Here is a 17,242-nt window from a genome sequence, read left to right as displayed (position 1 = left end):
CCCCAAATCAAACTAGACTGAATCACCACTTACGTCCACAATAGTCAGGCCTTCATCCTGTAGGTTTGACAATATAGTTAATACTCAGTTGTTTATTTTGAATTTATTTTGAACAAGACCTATAGCTAGCTTTAGTTACATTTCTACGTGATTCCAGACTTAGCCTTAAATCCGTACTTAAGTATAGTATCAGAGTCTTTGGGAAGTTCAGTTTTGGACAGAAGGAGACCACCAGGGTTCAGCTTTGGTGGGGGATAACTTTTCATTCACTCCTGCTCTCCTGATCAGACTGTTCTCTGCCTCTGGCTGTGTTGTGGAGAAAGCTGCCTCACCTCTCAGAGTGAGGCCAAAATCTGTCCACACGGAGTTACCTCTGGGTAAACTGCCAGCGTAACTCGGCTATTTTGAACCCTTGTCCACAGTACACTCAAAACCCAACACTGGAAGAAAAAGTAGCTGTCGAGTGAAGCCCTGTGTCACAGTTAGTCACTGTTGCCAAGGCCGGCTGTCCTGTCATGGAGGACTGCCATGCCTGGGGCGGGGGGTGAGCTGTGGGCCTGAGCTGGGCTCTGCACCCCCACCAGCACCTGCCCTAGGTCCTACTCTTCCATTGGTAAATTATATAGCCTTTGCTGACTGAATCAGACTTTTAAAAGGCACTATAATAATCTGAATCTAAAGAAATATAAAATACAATGAAATCGAATATCTAAGCCATTTTATTTTCTAGGCTAAAATTTAGAGGCCTGATGCCTTTCCTCTTTTCCTGCTATTGGCTAAGGTAAATACACATATTCATCTCATTTAATGTGCCTTAGAAGTGATTTTTCTGTCCTACAATTTTTTTTTTTTTTTTGAGAGCAAAAACCATTCAATATTGTTATGGTTCCAGGGCTGTGCAAAAAGCAATTTTATGTATCACTTCCATAAAGTTCACCAAAATTCATTTCGACAACTACGTGGGATCATCAAGGAGCAAAAAAATAAGTAAAATAAAATTTAAAGCCAGTGGGCTAGGAGGTGAGTTACAGCCCAGCTCTGAGAGACCCTGGCTCAGCTGAGTAAGGACTGAAAGTATTGGCCCTGTCCCACTCCTGGAAGTGACTTTTAGGCCCACAGTGCAGGGTCATAGCTGAAGTTACATCTTATTTCTTCTATCATTTCCATGTTCCTTACAGTCCTTCATTTTATTTCTTAAGTATTTTTTAAATACAACTTTTCTAAAGATCATGTTGCATCTCGATGAGAACGCTTTTCCCAGTTTAGCTGTCGGACAGAAAAAGCATGCGACAAAGGTAAGCGCAGGCCTGGTATCTCTTCTGGCCAGTAGAGGGTGCACTTGTCCGAGAATCTGGTTTCTCCCACGGGTGACTAGGGTGGAGTGCGTCTGGCCCCAGGACTCGTAACCAGATTGAGAGTCTCAGGCTGCATTGCATCTGTAACTCACCTTTGCTGAAATCTAGCACACAGTTTCCCTCCTGAGAACGGCTGAGTGTTAGGGCTTTCAGTGCAAAGCTTCAGCCTCCAGCTAGTGCCAGTTGCAGGTATAAAGGTTGATCCTGTGGTTGTATGGAAGTAAGTAAATGTTGATTTTAGATGACTAGTGGGTCAACTCCTCTGGCAATGTTGGTCTATCTTTGGAAAGAAAAGTGAGTTTTACCAGGCACCGCACATGCACATGCAGCCTAGCGTTTAACTAAACGGCATTCTGGAGAATATACTTCAGTCTTCCACACGTATCTCTGTGACCAAAGCTTTACCTCGAGTCCATTCAGTAAGAGAGCTGTGAATCTGCTTAACTACTTCACACTGTCTCCCTCTTGGACTAAACAGTTACTAACACAATACTTAAAAAGACAAAGAATTAGACATCTGCTACCTTTCCCAGCTCTCAGACTCTTGACAGAGTTGAAATGTCCACAAGTGGAGATTTTCTTCAAATACTCAAACTGAATCCTAACATCTAAAGAGGATGCTGACTCATATGTGACTAAGTTGAAGGTTACAGGGAAGACTAAACATTTATTTAGAAGTTACAGTGTTTGTTTTTACAGAGATAGGTTGCCACAGATTATTGATTCTGGAAGGTTTGTTAATACGTATAGGACTATACACATCTTAGTCTATTCTCATGAGCATCTTCTGAAAACGTCTCCTGTAGTACCCGGTCCAGCCGTCTTCACGAGTGTCTCCAGCCTGTGACGGGGCCCTTGCTTTTCCCTCATCATTGGTCATGGACAGTGTGCCTAAGATTCGTCCTCTCAGCAGCTTCTCTGGGGGCCTTGTGCGGCCTCCTGGGTGGTGGCAGAGGCGCTCAGTGAAGGGCTGCCGCCTCCGTCTGTGTTACTCTTGCCAGGTGGAATCCTGTTACGGGGGCTTCTTTGATTTCCCCCTCAAACCTCGATGGGTAGGATTCTCTGTGTCTCTCCAGAATTATAAAAACACATATACATTTATTTACAAGTGCATAAATACATAAATATGGCTATTATAGAAAAATAAATACCAATTTTCTCTTTTTAAAAACAATATAGAGTCTTTCTGGGGTATTGGTTTCGGCCTAAATTGTAGGAGGTGGTGTTTCAAAAGCTACGTGCACTGGTGAGCTGGGGGAGCGCTGCATCCCAAGTTCCCGCCCTAGGTAGGCCCCTGCGGGGTGCTGGGAACCCCAGTCTCCTCCACCCACTTGGCAGGAGTTAGGCCTGTCCACCTCTTCAACCGGTACAAGGCCCAAGCAGCACAGCGGCCCTGAGGGGAGAGAAAGATGGAAAACATTAAAATCCAGACTGACCAGGGACCGTTGCTCAGGGTACTGGGCCAGTCTCTGTGACGGAGTTGGTTATACTAGCCCTAAAAGAGGCAGAAACACGTAACTACGGCAAGGGCATTTCTGTTCTCAGGTCTCAGAGACATGGGGGGGCACTTGTTACCCATGTCCCACCTACACATTTCAGTGAGGGAACCCCCGAGACTCTCAAGCAACTAAGCCTATACCCTGGAGCAGATGAAGTCAGCTGAGCCCATGAAATGTGACGAGAGCCCTGTTCTCTCCAGACATAAGCTGCTAGTCTACCCCTCTGATATGATTTCTCTGGGCATAATCATCCCACCCCAGATGGAGTCCGGTTTTGATGATGCTGGGGTCTGGCTCTAGGAGGTGGCTGTCTTAGAATTTTATCTCCCAGAGACAGAGTCTAGGATCTGCATGCGAACGGACATTCATGCCATGGAAACTAAGAAGCATTAGCCAATTGTCCGAATCAGCATGGGCCCCAACCAAGCGTCCACTGATTTCCAAGAGCCTGGCACGAAGGACTGTGGGGCAGGCGGTGTGCACTGAGGCCCCGGAGAAAAGGCTCTGTGGAAGCACAGAGTTAGGAGGGTGATGTGAGAACTCCGTTGCTTAATGGCTGATGTCATCTCATTCCTTAATTAAGAGACAAGACCCAACAAAGCAAGGTATTTGGGGTGATTAGAGAATGCCTCTTGGTGTGATGAGAGGCGGTAGGAATTTGTGAATGGTCTTAAGATGCCGAGACCAAAAGGGCTTCTTTCTCTGAAATGGGGATGTGTCCTTTTCTCAGCTTTTTAGAGCCGGCCCCACCTGGTTTGCCCCCACAGGCTCGCTCCCTGTCTCTCCCATAGAAAAGCTGTTGGATGGCTCTTAACACCACCTTTGAGGACTGTTCTCTCCCCCTCTCGAGGCCACTGTGGGGTTAAGGACACCTACTTCATGGCCTCCCCAGCCTGTGCAATTTCCTGCCCTGCCCCTGGCACCAACCTCGGTGAAAAAGAGGGTCCCAGGCGGCTTCCAGCCCAGGGCTCTGGGGTACGTCCCTCGCGCCTGACTGGCCTGTGGCGGCGGGCTGCTCCTGGAGGCGGCGGCAGTCTTGGTGGGGCTGGAGCAGCAGGTGAGTTGAGTCATCAGGCCGCGTATATAAGAAAGAGCCCTCGTCTGGGCTAGACTTGGGACCCCTGCGGGCACGAGACCAGGTGGAGAAGTGAGGTGGGGGCCGCGTGGGCCGTCCGCTCACCGCCCTGTCTGAGGGCATCAGGGCTGACCACTTGAACAGTAAGAGGTGCCATACCACCGCTTCCGTGGGTAAGGCTGGTCTATTTCCGTTTTTGTCTGTGAGAGGTCTGGGTGCGTGAAAGGACGTGCAGTCAGGTGCCGAGGGGCCTGTGGACCGCGCCCGTTGTCTGTGGCTGCTCTGGCCTGCCGAGCGAGGGCAGGACCCTGACAGGCCAACCCATGCCGCAAAGCAGGAAGGGCGTTACAGCTGCAAACACAACAGCTCCTTGGGAGGCGAGTCCGGCGGCGCGGGCTGTCAGATGTGCCCCCCTCCCCGGCCCCCCTCAGCGCCTGAGCCTGGGCGTGAGGAGCTCTCGGGAAAGAAAGCTCCGGAGCGGAAGGCAGGGATGGGAGAGGCCCGGTTACCTGGGAAGCTGGGGACGGGGGCGGTCATATCCGGTGCCAAGAGTGGCCTGCGTTAGCGGGCCGCTGGTGCCTTCCTGCTGCTCGAAAGAAAGAGTCACAAAGAGGTCACATCAGAGTCCAGGTAGCTTTCCTGCTCGCTGTTCGACAGAACGAGCCGTTCCTCCCTGACCAAAGAGAGCCAGACCCGGCAGCCCAGGACTCGAGGCTGGAAGGGAGAAAGCCCCAGGAGGCAGCCCAACACCCCCCATGCTGGCCCGCACCTATGTGCCCACCTTCCCGGGATTACGTTACCTGCTGAAGCACCCCTGGGCAGTGCTGCTGAGCTTTCACGCCTGGGTAGCCCAGGGCAGCTGCAGGGCAAGGGCAGCCCCTGTTCCCGTGGATCCCATTGGCACAGGCCCGGCTGCTGGTACCACTGAGGTAGGGCTGCCCATTGGCCTGGTGGCCTGGGAGTCCCCCCAGTGGTACCATAGTGTACTGGCAGGAGGAGGACAGAAGGGCACTTCGAGGAAAACCCAGGTCTGTGGTATGTTCTGGAACGACAGAAGGACAGAGGTATGCTTAGGCCAAGGAGGCCCAGGGCAGCCTCCAGTACCACAGAAAGCTCAGAAAACTTCTGACTACACTGGGTAAAATGAGGTACGCAGGGAACTGACGCTGCCTCAGGGATGAGAATATTCTCTCTCCGAATATTCTTCCAGTCACCCACTTCTAACATTTAACTCTTTTCTGCAGTGGGGAGAAGGGTGAGGAGATACAGGGGCCAGAAGTGGTGAGCCAACAGAAGCAATATTTAAATGAGGCAAGTTGCCCAGACGTGTTGCCATTTGAAGCAGAAATTAGTGGGTAACAGGCTAAGAGGGGAAGCTCAAGGCATCCGCAGGCCCAGAGAAGCAGCAGGGAGGACAGGGGTCCATTTGCAACACGAACATGTGGTCAGGGCAGCAGCTTCAGACATGGAAAGGAGCTGGAGCCAGATAAGTACCGAGCTCCAGAGACTCAGAGAAGACAGACCACTTTCCACTGCATGCTTTCCATCTGCCAAGGCCCATGAACTGGGAGGAAAGGGCCTGGGCGTGGCGTATTTTTCTCTCTCTGAGCCCTGTGGGGGGACCCAGGAGCTTACGCTCTAGTGAATGCGAAGCAGGGCGCCTCCTCCCCTCCCTGGGCTCCTCCCCGAGGTGCCGAGGTGGGGTCACTCACTCACTTTGCTTAGACCAGGCCCTCCACAAACAGAAGGGGATGAAGGCGACAATGATGAGGACGATGGAGCCTAGGACGACCCCAACAATCAGGTAGGGCAGGTCGCTGGAGCGTGCCACCATGGCCCCGGTGCCCACAGGCCGCTCTGCGGTTTCCGGGGGTGGCAGCTGAGGTGGGGCCAGAGTTGGGGGTGGGAGCCGACCGGGCTGACCAGAAGACTTCCGGGCTGTAATTGTGGACAAAACTCACTTCAGCATCGATTATTTGACATTTCCCTCCCAACAAACAAAAAACAGCACCAACAACAAACCTGATTCCGTGGGACTGGGAAATGGGGTCAAACTCACAAGGCAGTGCCTCAAACTCTGTATTAGATGAGTGCGGTGTCCAAGCTCAGCATGAAACTGGCCTCTAATGGGAGATTTGGTATTGCTGAAGGGAACTGAACCTTCTATTTCAAAATACAACCTGAGATATTTGTGAGCCAAGCACTGAATCAGACTGGGTCTTTTGGGCAGAAGAGGTGTAGGGCTTTTCTCAGAGAATAGCCGGTGAACTTTTGGAAGAAAATCTTTAAAAAAAAAAAAAAATGCATGAGGGGCACCTGAGTGGCTCAGTCAGTTAAGCGTCTGCCTTCGGCTCAGGTCATGATCCCGGAATGCTGGGATCGAGCCCCGCATCGGGCTCCTTGCTCAGTAGGGAGCCTGCTTCTCCCTCTGCCCCTCACCCCATTCCTGCTCTCTCTCTCAAGTAAATAAAATCTTTAAAAAAAATGCATGAAACCAGCAAAAGAACTGGGAATGGCAGAATTTACCCATGGATTTGCTATTCCTGGGCAGATAAGGGATGCAAAGTCCTAGGTCTGAGCCTGGCCGCAGAGCAGGGAGATGGAGGTGGGGAGACGCGCTAGGACATTCAGTAACCGGGAACCACCACTTCTCCAACATGACGGCGGCTCCTCCTGTGGCTCATGCTAGTAGCGGGCTGCGTCTGACCTGTCTGACCTGTTAACTCCCGTGCACAGCCGTCTGCCTCTCGACCCTGACAGCACGGGGATCTCCCGCTACCTCTCCGAGGGCTGCCGCTTGCCTTTTTCTGTCTTCTCCTCAGAACTGCCAGCCCTCCTCGACCCTCTCAGGCCACACTCTCTCTACTCTGTCCTGTGTCCTGATGGCTGCCAAGTCCCTGTGCCCGGGGCCCTCCCCTGCCGACAGACCTGCTTCTCTTTCAGGGTCTCGGAAGAATCAGCCCCAGGAAGTCTCTGAGTGGTTTCCCCTTGCTCCTTCCCTTCTCCTGGGCTCTGCTGCTCTTCTGGCTTCCCCACTTCAATAAATGGCAACATCATCCCTGCGCACTTTGTGCTAGACACCTCACTCTGAGTTCACTCTGAACTCCCCTCACTCTCCCCCGGCCCCGATGTGCTAGCGGGCCCTGGTCCTACCCCCACATCCTCAGGACAGACTCCAACTCGTCCCTTCTCTTCGCCCATACTTCACAGGCGCCGCGCTCTCCCCCAGCCCGCTCCTGCAGAGACACCAGGAAGCCCTCTCGACCCCACGGCCACAGGGTCCTTGATGATCCAATGCCCACGGAACCCCCGGGCCCTTCCCTGAGCATTCCCTCTCTCGTTCTCCTTCTAGATGCCACACCCTCCAACCACCGGGCGCTACTTGCGGGCAGACCCTGTGCCCCAGGCTAGACCCACCTGAAGCTTCAAGCCCTAGGAGCCGGGGTAAAGCCTCTGCTCTTTGCCCCGGGCACTCTGTGTGCCACGTGCTGCAGGACTTCCAGCCCCTCCCTTCCCTGCACAGGGGGGAAGCGGGCAGGGAGTGCACACAGGGGGCACTCCGCCTTTGTTGAATAGGGGAGGAAAGCAGCGCAAAGCTAGAGAGACAATGTTGCCAATGTCGGGAAAATGGACTCTTTTTTGTCTCCATTCCTATTCCTTTGTGATCCTCTCCTGATTCTGTTCTTTGCAATATACCTCCGTTAGACGTTTCCATATTTGCAAAATGGAGATGGTGGTATCTATCCACTTGACCAAGGTGCAAATATTAACAAGTTATTATGTGGAGATGTTTAACATGCTTCAGTGCAGAGAAAGAATCCAGGCTTGTCGTTAGATGAATTGGGCCCAAAGTGTGCTCCACCCCTAACTGGCTAAGTGAACTTGCTCAGTTTCTTTCCTACGCCATGGAATTGTAGTTAAATTCAGTAAACCAACCAATGTAAGTACCAAAATTTATCGGACTATAGTGTTTATAGAAAGTTCTGACCTTAAGGATGGGTTCTATTCCATGAGTTCATCACGTATGAGTTAATTCCCCACCTCCTTTAAGCCATCAGGATGGCAACCCTATTCATAGCTGAGGCCCAGGAAAATGAACAGAAGGGTTAAAAATGGCAAGGCTTAGGAGTACTTAGCAAATAAGGCGTCTTCATGGGGAAGAGTTACCAGCCGGCCACATGGAATAGCAAGAGGAGAGCAGAGAGCCTAGAGAATCACCTTTGGTTTCGCAGATCATCACGTTGCTGAACTCACTCTCCCCACCCTCATTGAAGCACTGCATCTTAATGTCGTAGGAGGTCTCTGGCTGCAGGTGGCTGATGGAATGCCAGTATCGATCCCCTGGCAAACAAAGCAAGAAAGTCGCACGTAGTGATATGCATCTGGTCTGTCTGGAACCAGTCACAGTTGGACTCGGACAGGGGTGTGTGTGTCTGGGCTGGTGCTGTGAATGCCGCAGGGCACCCTGGGGCGGAGGAGCACTGGAGGAAAGGAAGCATGTGGGTTTATGATCTTGATGACCCTAGGTGTGTCACGGGTCCATGATATGCGCATGGATGCTTTGTGGCCCACCAGCCCAGGTTTTATGCTTTCACCAACACCTAGGCCCCCCTTGCCAACAGAGAAAGCCATTTCACCTGAGGTGCTGCTTACCTTCCACCATATCCTTCTTGTAGTCACTATCATTGTCACTGTCTGTGGGTCGATAATAGATATAAAAGCCATGGATTGGGGTGTTGTTGTTACTTGCTGGAATATACTATAGGGAATGGAGAAGAAAAACAAGTTGCCCATGGAGCAGAGAAATCATGTGAATAGAAGCACTGGTGGATAGAAATTTTACCCCAGCCTGGAGTTTAAAAATTCACTGAGGGAGCCTAGAAAATACTTCTGCTGATATTTCCAAGGCTTTCTGGGGGAAGGCTGTAAGATCACTTGTTATTTAGCCTAAAGGTCCCCCAGCTCTTGGAGACCAGAAATGGCCATTTCTCCAAAGATGTAAGTCCCCTCTAAACCTGCCTGGGTACCATAAGGATGAGGCTCTCTGGCTCAATTCCCAGGTATGGGGGGTTTGGGAGGTGGCCACTTAAGGGGAAGGATCTTAGAAGGGCAGAAAAGTGATTCCTTCCTGCTCCTGCTGCAGCAGCCAGCCCCTGTCATCATGAAGCTAGGCCCCGTCTCCCCGTTGCACTCTGTGCGAGGCCACTTACCATCCACTTGAGCATGATGGTGGTCTCGTTGACAGCATCAGTGAAGGTGATGTAAGGGCCTGCCACAGGCCTCTCGTACACACGGCCACTATAGCTCGACACCACATACGGCCGGGAGGGGGCGCTGGGCTCACTCTCCCCCAGCATGTTCAGAGCCCTGACACGGAACTTGTAGGAGGTGCCTGGTAAGAGACACTCACTTGAACCCAGGAGCTCGAAAACACTCTTCTGACCCACCCCCACCCAGCACACCCAGAACCTGGAGGGATCTTTTGGGTAGCCCTTCCCCAAACGCCAGTCCCCAAAGGACACAAGAACTCCCATCTTCTTCAGAAAGGAGCCACAGAGGGGAGAGCTATGGACCTCTTATGGAAAGAGGGAAGATAAGGAAGGGTTTGTAGGATGGAGGGGACACCACCAAGAGCATCCATGTACGCAAGATGGGGGGGCGCAGACCAGCAGAAAGAAGAGCCTCCAAAGTTTTGACTGTTTTCTGAGGGGTCGGGGACAGCTGGAGGACCAGGTGGGACAGGGGCCAGACCCCTACCTTTCTCTAGGCCAGTGATCTCCACTGAGAGCCGGGAAGGAGGGATGGCACTGGTGGCCAGAATCCAGTCCCCCACTTTCTTTAGCTTCTTGTACTCCACACGGAAGGACTGGATTGGGAAGCCACCATTCCCACGGGGAATCCAGGTCACATACACTGACGTCTCAGAGGCCATGGAGATAGTGGGTCTGTCTGGAGCTTCAGGGGCTGGAGGAAACCATACGTGAGGGAAGAAGGAAGCAGGAGGGACACGATAAGGTAGTTGTATTGCAATTGGACTTGGCCTGTTCCTGACTGGGGCCTGTTACCTGCCCCCACCAACCTTCCCCGTCTGGTGGCCGTATCAGATCTTCCAGAGCTACCTGGGTCACCTTCTCCCAGAAGAAGCCCTTGAGCTAGGGCCCCTAGAACCATGCTTCTGCAATGTCGGACTGTGGAGGGCCCAGAGCCTGTGGCTCTCTCCTCTGTGCTGTCTGGACCCACAGGGTTAGCAATCCTTACCCCCCATGTCAGACTAACATTTTACTTGAAAAACTCTAATCTACGTTTTCTTATTGGGGTTGGCTGGGGAGATGCCAGGAAAATATCATAAGGCTTCCCGGACCCACGGAATAAGACCCCATTCCACCTGCAGCAGTGAGCCTTCTGAGGCGGTGGGCCTGGTTCCAGTCCTGACTCCTGCTCGCTCCCGCCCCTCTGAGCTGCTGGGGGCTTACGAGAGAGGCGGCCGTGGTCTGGCTGACTGCTGCTCTGGGGGCTGGCTCCGGGGTCGTCTCTCTGGATCTGCTGCTCCTTGCTGGCCATGACGTCAGGTTTGGGCCGCCGTCCTGGAGGGAAATGGGATCGAAACCAGCGGATGGGGGAGCATGTATTAGGTCTCCCTTTCCAGAGAGTTCTTTGAGCCTGAGACTCTGCTGGGGGGGCGTCTAACAAGGTGATGCAAATCATACAGGACATTGGCAGTGTGGTCGGATTCCTAGCTCTGCCTGACCATTATGGTACTGTGCCTGGCCCCAGCGTGCGACTGTGTGTGTGTGTGTGTGTGTGCATGTGTGTGGGTACACACACGGGTATGCAAGGGGGGCGGTGGCCAGAGAGGTCAGCTGGCAGCTCTCCTGATGAGACACAGGACCTCAGCCTGGGCTCATAAACCACATGGGAGGCAACAGCTGAAAGGAAGATAAAGTTCAAGGTGAACAGCTGGGCCAAGGTGAGCAGGGCTTCCCCTCCTGGGCCTGGCAGGATTTGCTCAGGCCCACAAAACCCCGAGCTGGGGGCAATGTGTGACTCTTACCAGTTCGGAAGGTGACCATGGCTGTCTGGCCTTCGCCTCCACAGTTGTAAGCTGCCATCTCCACTTCATACAAACTCCCAGGGTCGAGTCTGGTGAGGGTCAGGCGGTGCTGGCTGGCTGCAATGCTGGAGACGGTCCAATTGTCAGAGGAGTTTGTGACCTGCTGAAGAAGGTAGCTGCTATCAGAACTGGCCCAAACTGGCCGTGGTTTGTGGAAAAAGCAGAATGGAGTCCAGCAGGGCAGAAGGAAGGGAAGGACAGTGGGCCGGGTTTGGGGAGGGGTGGTGCTCCTGAGCGCAGACTGGTCCTGCAGGCTCTGGAACTTCTATCCTCACTGGGACAGTGAAGTAGGCTCCCTGGTCCCTCATTTAACCATCCCATCAAAGAAAATTCAGTGGGGAGGGTCGACATGCCTCTCATAGCTGAGAATTTCTCCAAATACCTCCTATCTGTATTTCTGAAAACCTCCGCATTTAACTTTTTTTCTCCTTGCTCTATTTAAACCAAATAAACACAGTCCCTTAAGTTTATGTTCTGGGAGGATGATTAGGAGGATAAAAGCAGCAGCACCAGTAGAAAGAATCTCGGTTGCTGAGTGCTTACTGTGTGCTCAGCATGGAAGCAAGCACTTTACAGGCCCTATGAAGAGCTTTCATGACAACAGACCAAGAGACAGGTGCTAGTTTTTTTCCTGCTTCACAAATGCCAAGGCTTGGAGAGAGGAGTAATCTGTCTACAGCTACCTTGCTAGTGAGTGCAAAAATCATGACTTGACTCCAGAGGGCACATTCATAATCATACGCTACTCATCCTAGAAAGAAAGAAAGTCTGGGAGCCAGAAAATCTTGGGTTTAAATCCTGATTGTGTCTCTAAATACAGCTGTGTAACCCTGAGCCAGTTCCCTAACCTCTCTGATCCCTAAGGTTTTCATTTCTAAAAGGAGTCAAATAAAAGCTCTCAGTTTTTTCTGAGGATTAAACGAGATGATGTATATAAAGTGTCAGGCACTGAACTTGGGACACAGTAGGTTCCCAGCGAGGGCCTGGCCCCTTCTCCGGACTCGCCCCACATCCTCCACTCGGTGGGTTGCTGCCATTTTGATCCTCCTCTTTCCACTCCTGTCCTCACGCCTTGCTTTGTGCTTAAAAACTGCGGATGAATTGTAACTATTATGGATTAAGCTTTAATGGCCCCAAATTCCTAGCTCTTTACATTAAAAAATCCAGGCTCCCTCCCCAACAGGTGATGTCGAGAGGCTGCTTCATCTCACCTACCCTACCTTTCAGGACAAAAAGTTTAACTGCCAACAGTGCACATCTCACAGAGTCTGCAGGGACCTGAGCTGTGGTTTGCTCAAGAATTAAACAGCTGGTAGGAAAAGCCCTTATCCCTAAGCAGAATATTCCGAAGTAGAACAAAACCTTCTATTCAAGGGACAGGGATGGTCTGGGCTCATTTATGTCTGACTTCCTGGATTTGTTCCAAGGGAAGAAGTTTTTACAAACTGTGAATCCTCAGTAGTACTGGAAACCCAGACACAGTAGCCCAAGGTCTGCAGATGCGGCAGGAAGTGAAACTGGCTTCACGAATGGGAAAAAGTGAAAATAAGCTGAGTGATTCCCAGTCTCCTGCAAGAGAAGGGGCTGGAAACACAACCTAAACACTCATTTTTCCCTTCAAAATCCTTTCTTGTGTGACGATCCTTAAGACCTGCTAGTCCTTCGAAAAAGGCCCTGCTTGCAAGACATAATTCCTGTCTTGGCTGTGTCCACCTAGCAGCCCCAAGTGCCCCAGAGGCTGGAGCCTAACCAAAGCCAGGCCCAGCGGGGGCACAGCCCTCTCACTTTCCCTGTACCCCTTTTCTCCCTTGGCCCTCCCGGCGCTGGCCTCACGCTGCCCTGGGCTCCAAAACAAAACTAAGGAACAGCCTGGTCATTAGTCACTGTCACACGCACACGGGGTGAATGCGGCCTCGGCCTGGCATTTCCGGATCACCACACACGGCCTTTGCCAGCCTGCCTCTTGGTAAGGCAGTTCCATGGCCACCTATTGGCCTGAAAAATATGATTCTTGTTCTCATTGCTGGTTCTTGTCTCCCGGGGACTGTGAGCATTTGGCCTGCCCTGATCTCTGTCTACAACTCGAGATGGAGGTGTCTAGTTACATGGGGAAACAAGGATTAGGACCAGCCCTGCCCCAGAAACTGGGCAGAACAATGCAGCTTTTTGTTACAAATACATTCACCCGCTTTGCTGGCTGGCTATGAAGAGGCCAGCAGGCTGAGTGTTAGTGAAAAATTGCACCCCAACCCCCACCTAGGAGGCAGTTTTGCCTCAGGTGTCTTTCCGACGAGCCAGTGTGTCTGCGGACTTGTCCTGAGCCAAGGTCACAGAGGGAAAGAACAGAATGAGAGGGGCTGGCGGGGTCCAGGGCAGGGGAAAGGGCTACCGCCCAGCCGACATGCCACACTGCAAAGGGCTGCGTTCGTTTTTTGGTTTTGGAGGGGGAGAAGAGTTGCTAAATACTTTTAGTATATAAAATATAGCACCTATAATACATTATCGAAAAACATTAAAAAAAATCCATTTAAGAACAATAATTTTCTACCATCTAATGGTCTTAGAAAAAGCAGCACAGGGCGCCTGGGTGGCTCAGATGGTTAAGTGTCTGCCTTCAGCTCAGGTCATGATCCCAGGGTCCTGGGATCGAGTCCCGTATCGGGCTCCCTGCTCCTTGGGAGCCTGCTTCTCCCTCTGCCTCTCTCTCTCTGTCTCTCATGAATAAATAAATAAAATATTAAAAAAAAAAAAAAGAAAGAAAAAGCAGCACACATCTGGGATGAACAGAAATGCTCTTCCAGGACATTTCTTAAAGGGAACCTTATGTCCTTCTCCCTATGGGGTAACAGCAGGTGAGCTCACGGCCCTATCTTGCCTCACAGGACACCGTGTCCAAGAGGATGGCCTGGCCGCTGTCCCCACAGCCTGCCAGAGCCAGAGGTCCCCTCCCTGTTAGCTCCCGAAACCTCCACCTGGACAGGCCTCCTGTCAAGGAGAAACAGCTGAGGTTTGAGCAACATGATGTGCTTTCACCTCCAACGCCCGCTTGTCAAAGCCGAGCCATGAGGGATCCTGAAAACTGAGGGGGTATTTTACAGTCCTCAGAGAAAACACTTGTTCACAAATATTTGTTTTCCTGGCCCTACAGCTAGCTTGCCATGTGGAGTCCCTGCAGGTATGTGCCCAGTGGAGCTTGCTTCGGTTAAAAAACAAAATAAAAAACAACATCAACGACAAATGACGGGGTGGGGGGGAGGGCAGGTGATGGTGAACGGGGAGACTGTTCACTCTCCCCTGGAGAGGAGAAGTTGGTGGTGGTAGCTTCTGGGAAACCAGCTCGCAGAGAACCTGAAGGAGCACACACGACTTTTTCCTGGGCCTGTTAGGGAGGCCCAACATGCCTCAACTCACAAGCAACTTCCTGGGAGGTGGCAGGAAAGTACAGCGGAGGAGACAGAAGGTCAAGGGCAGCAGTAGAGATTGCTGGTCCAGGCTGCAGGAACTCAAGGGGAGATGGCTAGCAGGCAGAAACCCCTGCCCAGGTCTGAGAGGTCCGCACAATGCCAGGCACCATACCTTGCGGTGTTTCACCACGTAGTAGAGGATTGGCGCCTGGCCGCCACCCTCGTGCCGAGGCCGCCACACCAGCTCATAGGAGTCCGTCTTGGAGGTCCGGGGTGAGCTGAGGATGATGGGCGCCTCGGCAGGAGCCACCTGCCCCTTCTCTCCGGGGCACTGTGGGGAAGGTGGCTGCACTGATGTCAGGGGCTTTGGGAGCCCTGGGCTCCCCCTTAGCATCTGGTCAGGGCTTCCAGGTCTGGAAGGCAGCATGGAAGGGGTGGCAGTGTCCAGCTTAGCGTCCTGCCATGGCCTCAGGGTTGTACCTGGAGGACCAAGAAGGAAAGAGAAGGGAAGGAAGAGGATGTTAGTTCCCCTGGTCATTGGCTGAATTCTTGGCCCCAGGGAGAAGACAGAGATGAGTGAGTCTTCCTGTGGGGACAGGAAGAGCCCCCAGCTCAGAGCCTGAGGTGACCATCAGCCCACTGCACACATAGCCAGGCTCTGTGGGAAGAGAGAGGGCTGCATCACTGCCCGGTCAGGAGAGATGGGCAGCCTGGCGCCCTGTGCCCGGGCTTCTCGGCATGGCCCCGGGCGGCAGGCAGGCATCTCGGCAATCTGCTTGCTTTCCTGAGCCCATGCACTAGCCTCACCTCAAGTGATGGTTCGGTTTACTCCCGAGGAACGCTGCACCTTCCTCCTTACGCCTCTATTGGGGTGGGGGACATGTCCCTTCACTGTGGGGTCTTAGCAGCATGCAGCCTTTTCCTACTCCACTGCAGCAGCCTGGCATGTGAGACGGGAAGCCGGCTGTAACCCCGTCTGAGAATCCGATAGGCCAGGAGAGGCAGCAGCCCCCTCAGGAGGCATCTGCAGCATCTGCCAGTGCTAGTTCCTCTCCCCGACCTCCTGCGCCACAGAAGGTTGGCGTCTGATCATGTGGATTCAGCGTTATCAAATTACTCCCTTGGTGAATTTGGTCTCCTCCATGAGGAAGTGGAATCTTTGTTGTGCTTCTTTGCACCCCCCACCATCTAGTCCAGTGCTGAGCACATAGTAACTTATCAGTCAGTACAGGTACCAACTGAAACGAATCAGGCTGAAAAGGACAGACCTGCTTTTCTTTACTCTACGAGATGTCACGGAACCTTAGGAACCCACAGATTCCACAAAATAAAAAGCATTTTTAAAAATACAACAGTAAAGGGGCGCATGGGTGGCTCAGTCGGTTGAATGTCCGACTCTTGGTTTTGGCTCAGGTCATGATCTTGGGGTTGTGGATCGAGCCCCAAGTTGGGCTCTGCGCTCAATGAGGAGTCTCCTTGGGATTCTTTCCCTCTTCCTCCCCCTCTGCCCCTCCCCCTGCTCATGTGCACTCGTTCTCCCTTTCTTTCAAATGAATAAAAAAAAAAAACCTTTAAAAAATACAACAGTAAAACGAATCACTTCCACTAGCGAAAATGTACACTTCTGACTTTTAAATAAGTTAATGTAAGCTTAAACTCACAACTAAAAGCCACTTTTATCTATTTCATATATCGGGGTTCTAAGTTGGATTTCAGTTGAGGAAAGAGCTCCGTGAATGTGCAGCTGAGATCTCCAGCCTTTTGGGCTGCACTCACCTGGCCTGGAGGTCCTCAGCTGGACCACGGCATGGGCGCTCCCAACTTCGTTCTCAGCCATGCACTGGTAGACGCCTTCGTCCTCAGGCCCTACGCTGACCACCCGCAGGGCCCCGCGAGACAGTCGGAGGCGCGGGCTAGAGGCGAGGGGCACGGCATTCCTCAGCCATAGCACAGAGGGCGGGGGCTTCCCACGCACCTCACAGGTGAGCTTGGCACTCTGGCCCCATGGGATGACCAGCTGGGACAGCTCCATGGTGACCTCAGGGGGTTCTGCCAGGAAATCAGAGTAGGGGTAAGAAAGGCTGAGGTCTTCCCATCTGGGACCAGACAGGCTGGAGAGGGATCTGTAGTCAGGAATGGGTCCCTCCACCCCCTGTCGGTAGAAGGAAGGTAAGGTTCTTGGGTCTCTTCTGTCAGTCATGACACGAAAGGGCTAGAGAGAAATGCCAGGCCTGTACCCTGGCCCCTGGGATCCAAGCATGCCCAACTCTCTCCGTCCTCTTCCACTACTCACTGGGCATGGGACCTCTCACAAGGCACCTGACCCTGTCTGAGCCTTGGAGTTAGGAGCATCTAGAAAGAGCCCACCGACAATAGAGAAGACCGAGGAGAAGAAAGTCTGCAGGAGACACTCACCAAATACTTGGACGTTATAAAGGATGACTGCTGCACCAGGCTCCCCAACCCCGTTGTCGGCCATGCAGCGGTAAGTCCCTGAGTCCTCCTCACTGGTGGCGTCGATGAGGAGGTTGCTCAGCAGGAAGCGTGTCTTGTTGTAGCCGGCGACACTGGACCCATCCTTGGCCCAGGTGACCCGTGGGGGTGGGATCCCACTGGCCACACACTCCAGGATCAGACTCTGGCCCTTGGTGACGATGATGGTCTGGGCCTCTGGCGGGTAGATGATGCGAGCAGCCTCGGCAGTGGAACCTGGAGGGGCCGGGAGGTAAAGGGCAGCATGTGGGACCAGGACTCAGTGCAGAGGATCCCCTCCATCCCGCCTTAGGTGGCCAGGCCCC

At 52.6% G+C, this 17,242-nt stretch overlaps 1 protein-coding gene across 13 annotated transcripts in view; it reads right to left on the bottom strand.

The window, feature by feature from the left end:
• Positions 1 to 88: 88 nt before the first annotated feature.
• The window catches only part of BOC (BOC cell adhesion associated, oncogene regulated), a 118,663-nt gene continuing 101,509 nt past the window's right edge, over positions 89 to 17,242 (bottom strand). For 8 of the 13 annotated variants that reach the window (XM_054504177.2, XM_054504176.2, XM_045902874.3 and 5 more), the window contains 15 exons: positions 16,860 to 17,153; positions 16,221 to 16,493; positions 14,617 to 14,924; positions 10,981 to 11,143; positions 10,403 to 10,513; positions 9,687 to 9,893; positions 9,140 to 9,321; positions 8,583 to 8,688; positions 8,148 to 8,270; positions 5,646 to 5,867; positions 4,730 to 4,971; positions 4,439 to 4,515; positions 4,089 to 4,280; positions 3,782 to 3,975; positions 89 to 2,748 (listed from right to left, as the gene is read on the bottom strand). In XM_054504177.2, the coding sequence (XP_054360152.1) occupies positions 2,561 to 2,748; positions 3,782 to 3,975; positions 4,089 to 4,280; positions 4,439 to 4,515; positions 4,730 to 4,971; positions 5,646 to 5,867; positions 8,148 to 8,270; positions 8,583 to 8,688; positions 9,140 to 9,321; positions 9,687 to 9,893; positions 10,403 to 10,513; positions 10,981 to 11,143; positions 14,617 to 14,924; positions 16,221 to 16,493; positions 16,860 to 17,153 (2,882 nt within the window). In that variant the 3' untranslated portion in view covers positions 89 to 2,560. The remainder of the gene's footprint in view (positions 2,749 to 3,781; positions 3,976 to 4,088; positions 4,281 to 4,438; positions 4,516 to 4,729; positions 4,972 to 5,645; positions 5,868 to 8,147; positions 8,271 to 8,582; positions 8,689 to 9,139; positions 9,322 to 9,686; positions 9,894 to 10,402; positions 10,514 to 10,980; positions 11,144 to 14,616; positions 14,925 to 16,220; positions 16,494 to 16,859; positions 17,154 to 17,242) is intronic. The other 5 variants (XM_045902878.3, XM_054504180.2, XM_054504181.2 and 2 more) reach the window with 3 other exon arrangements.

The sequence above is a fragment of the Mirounga angustirostris genome, unplaced genomic scaffold, assembly GCF_029215605.1.
Source record: "Mirounga angustirostris isolate CCGP_5_RB_7025 unplaced genomic scaffold, mMirAng1.0.hap1 SCAF_1, whole genome shotgun sequence".
Classification (NCBI taxonomy): Eukaryota; Metazoa; Chordata; class Mammalia; order Carnivora; family Phocidae; genus Mirounga; species Mirounga angustirostris.
Note: the sequence above shows the minus strand (reverse complement) of the source record. Positions and strands in the feature narration are given on the sequence as shown.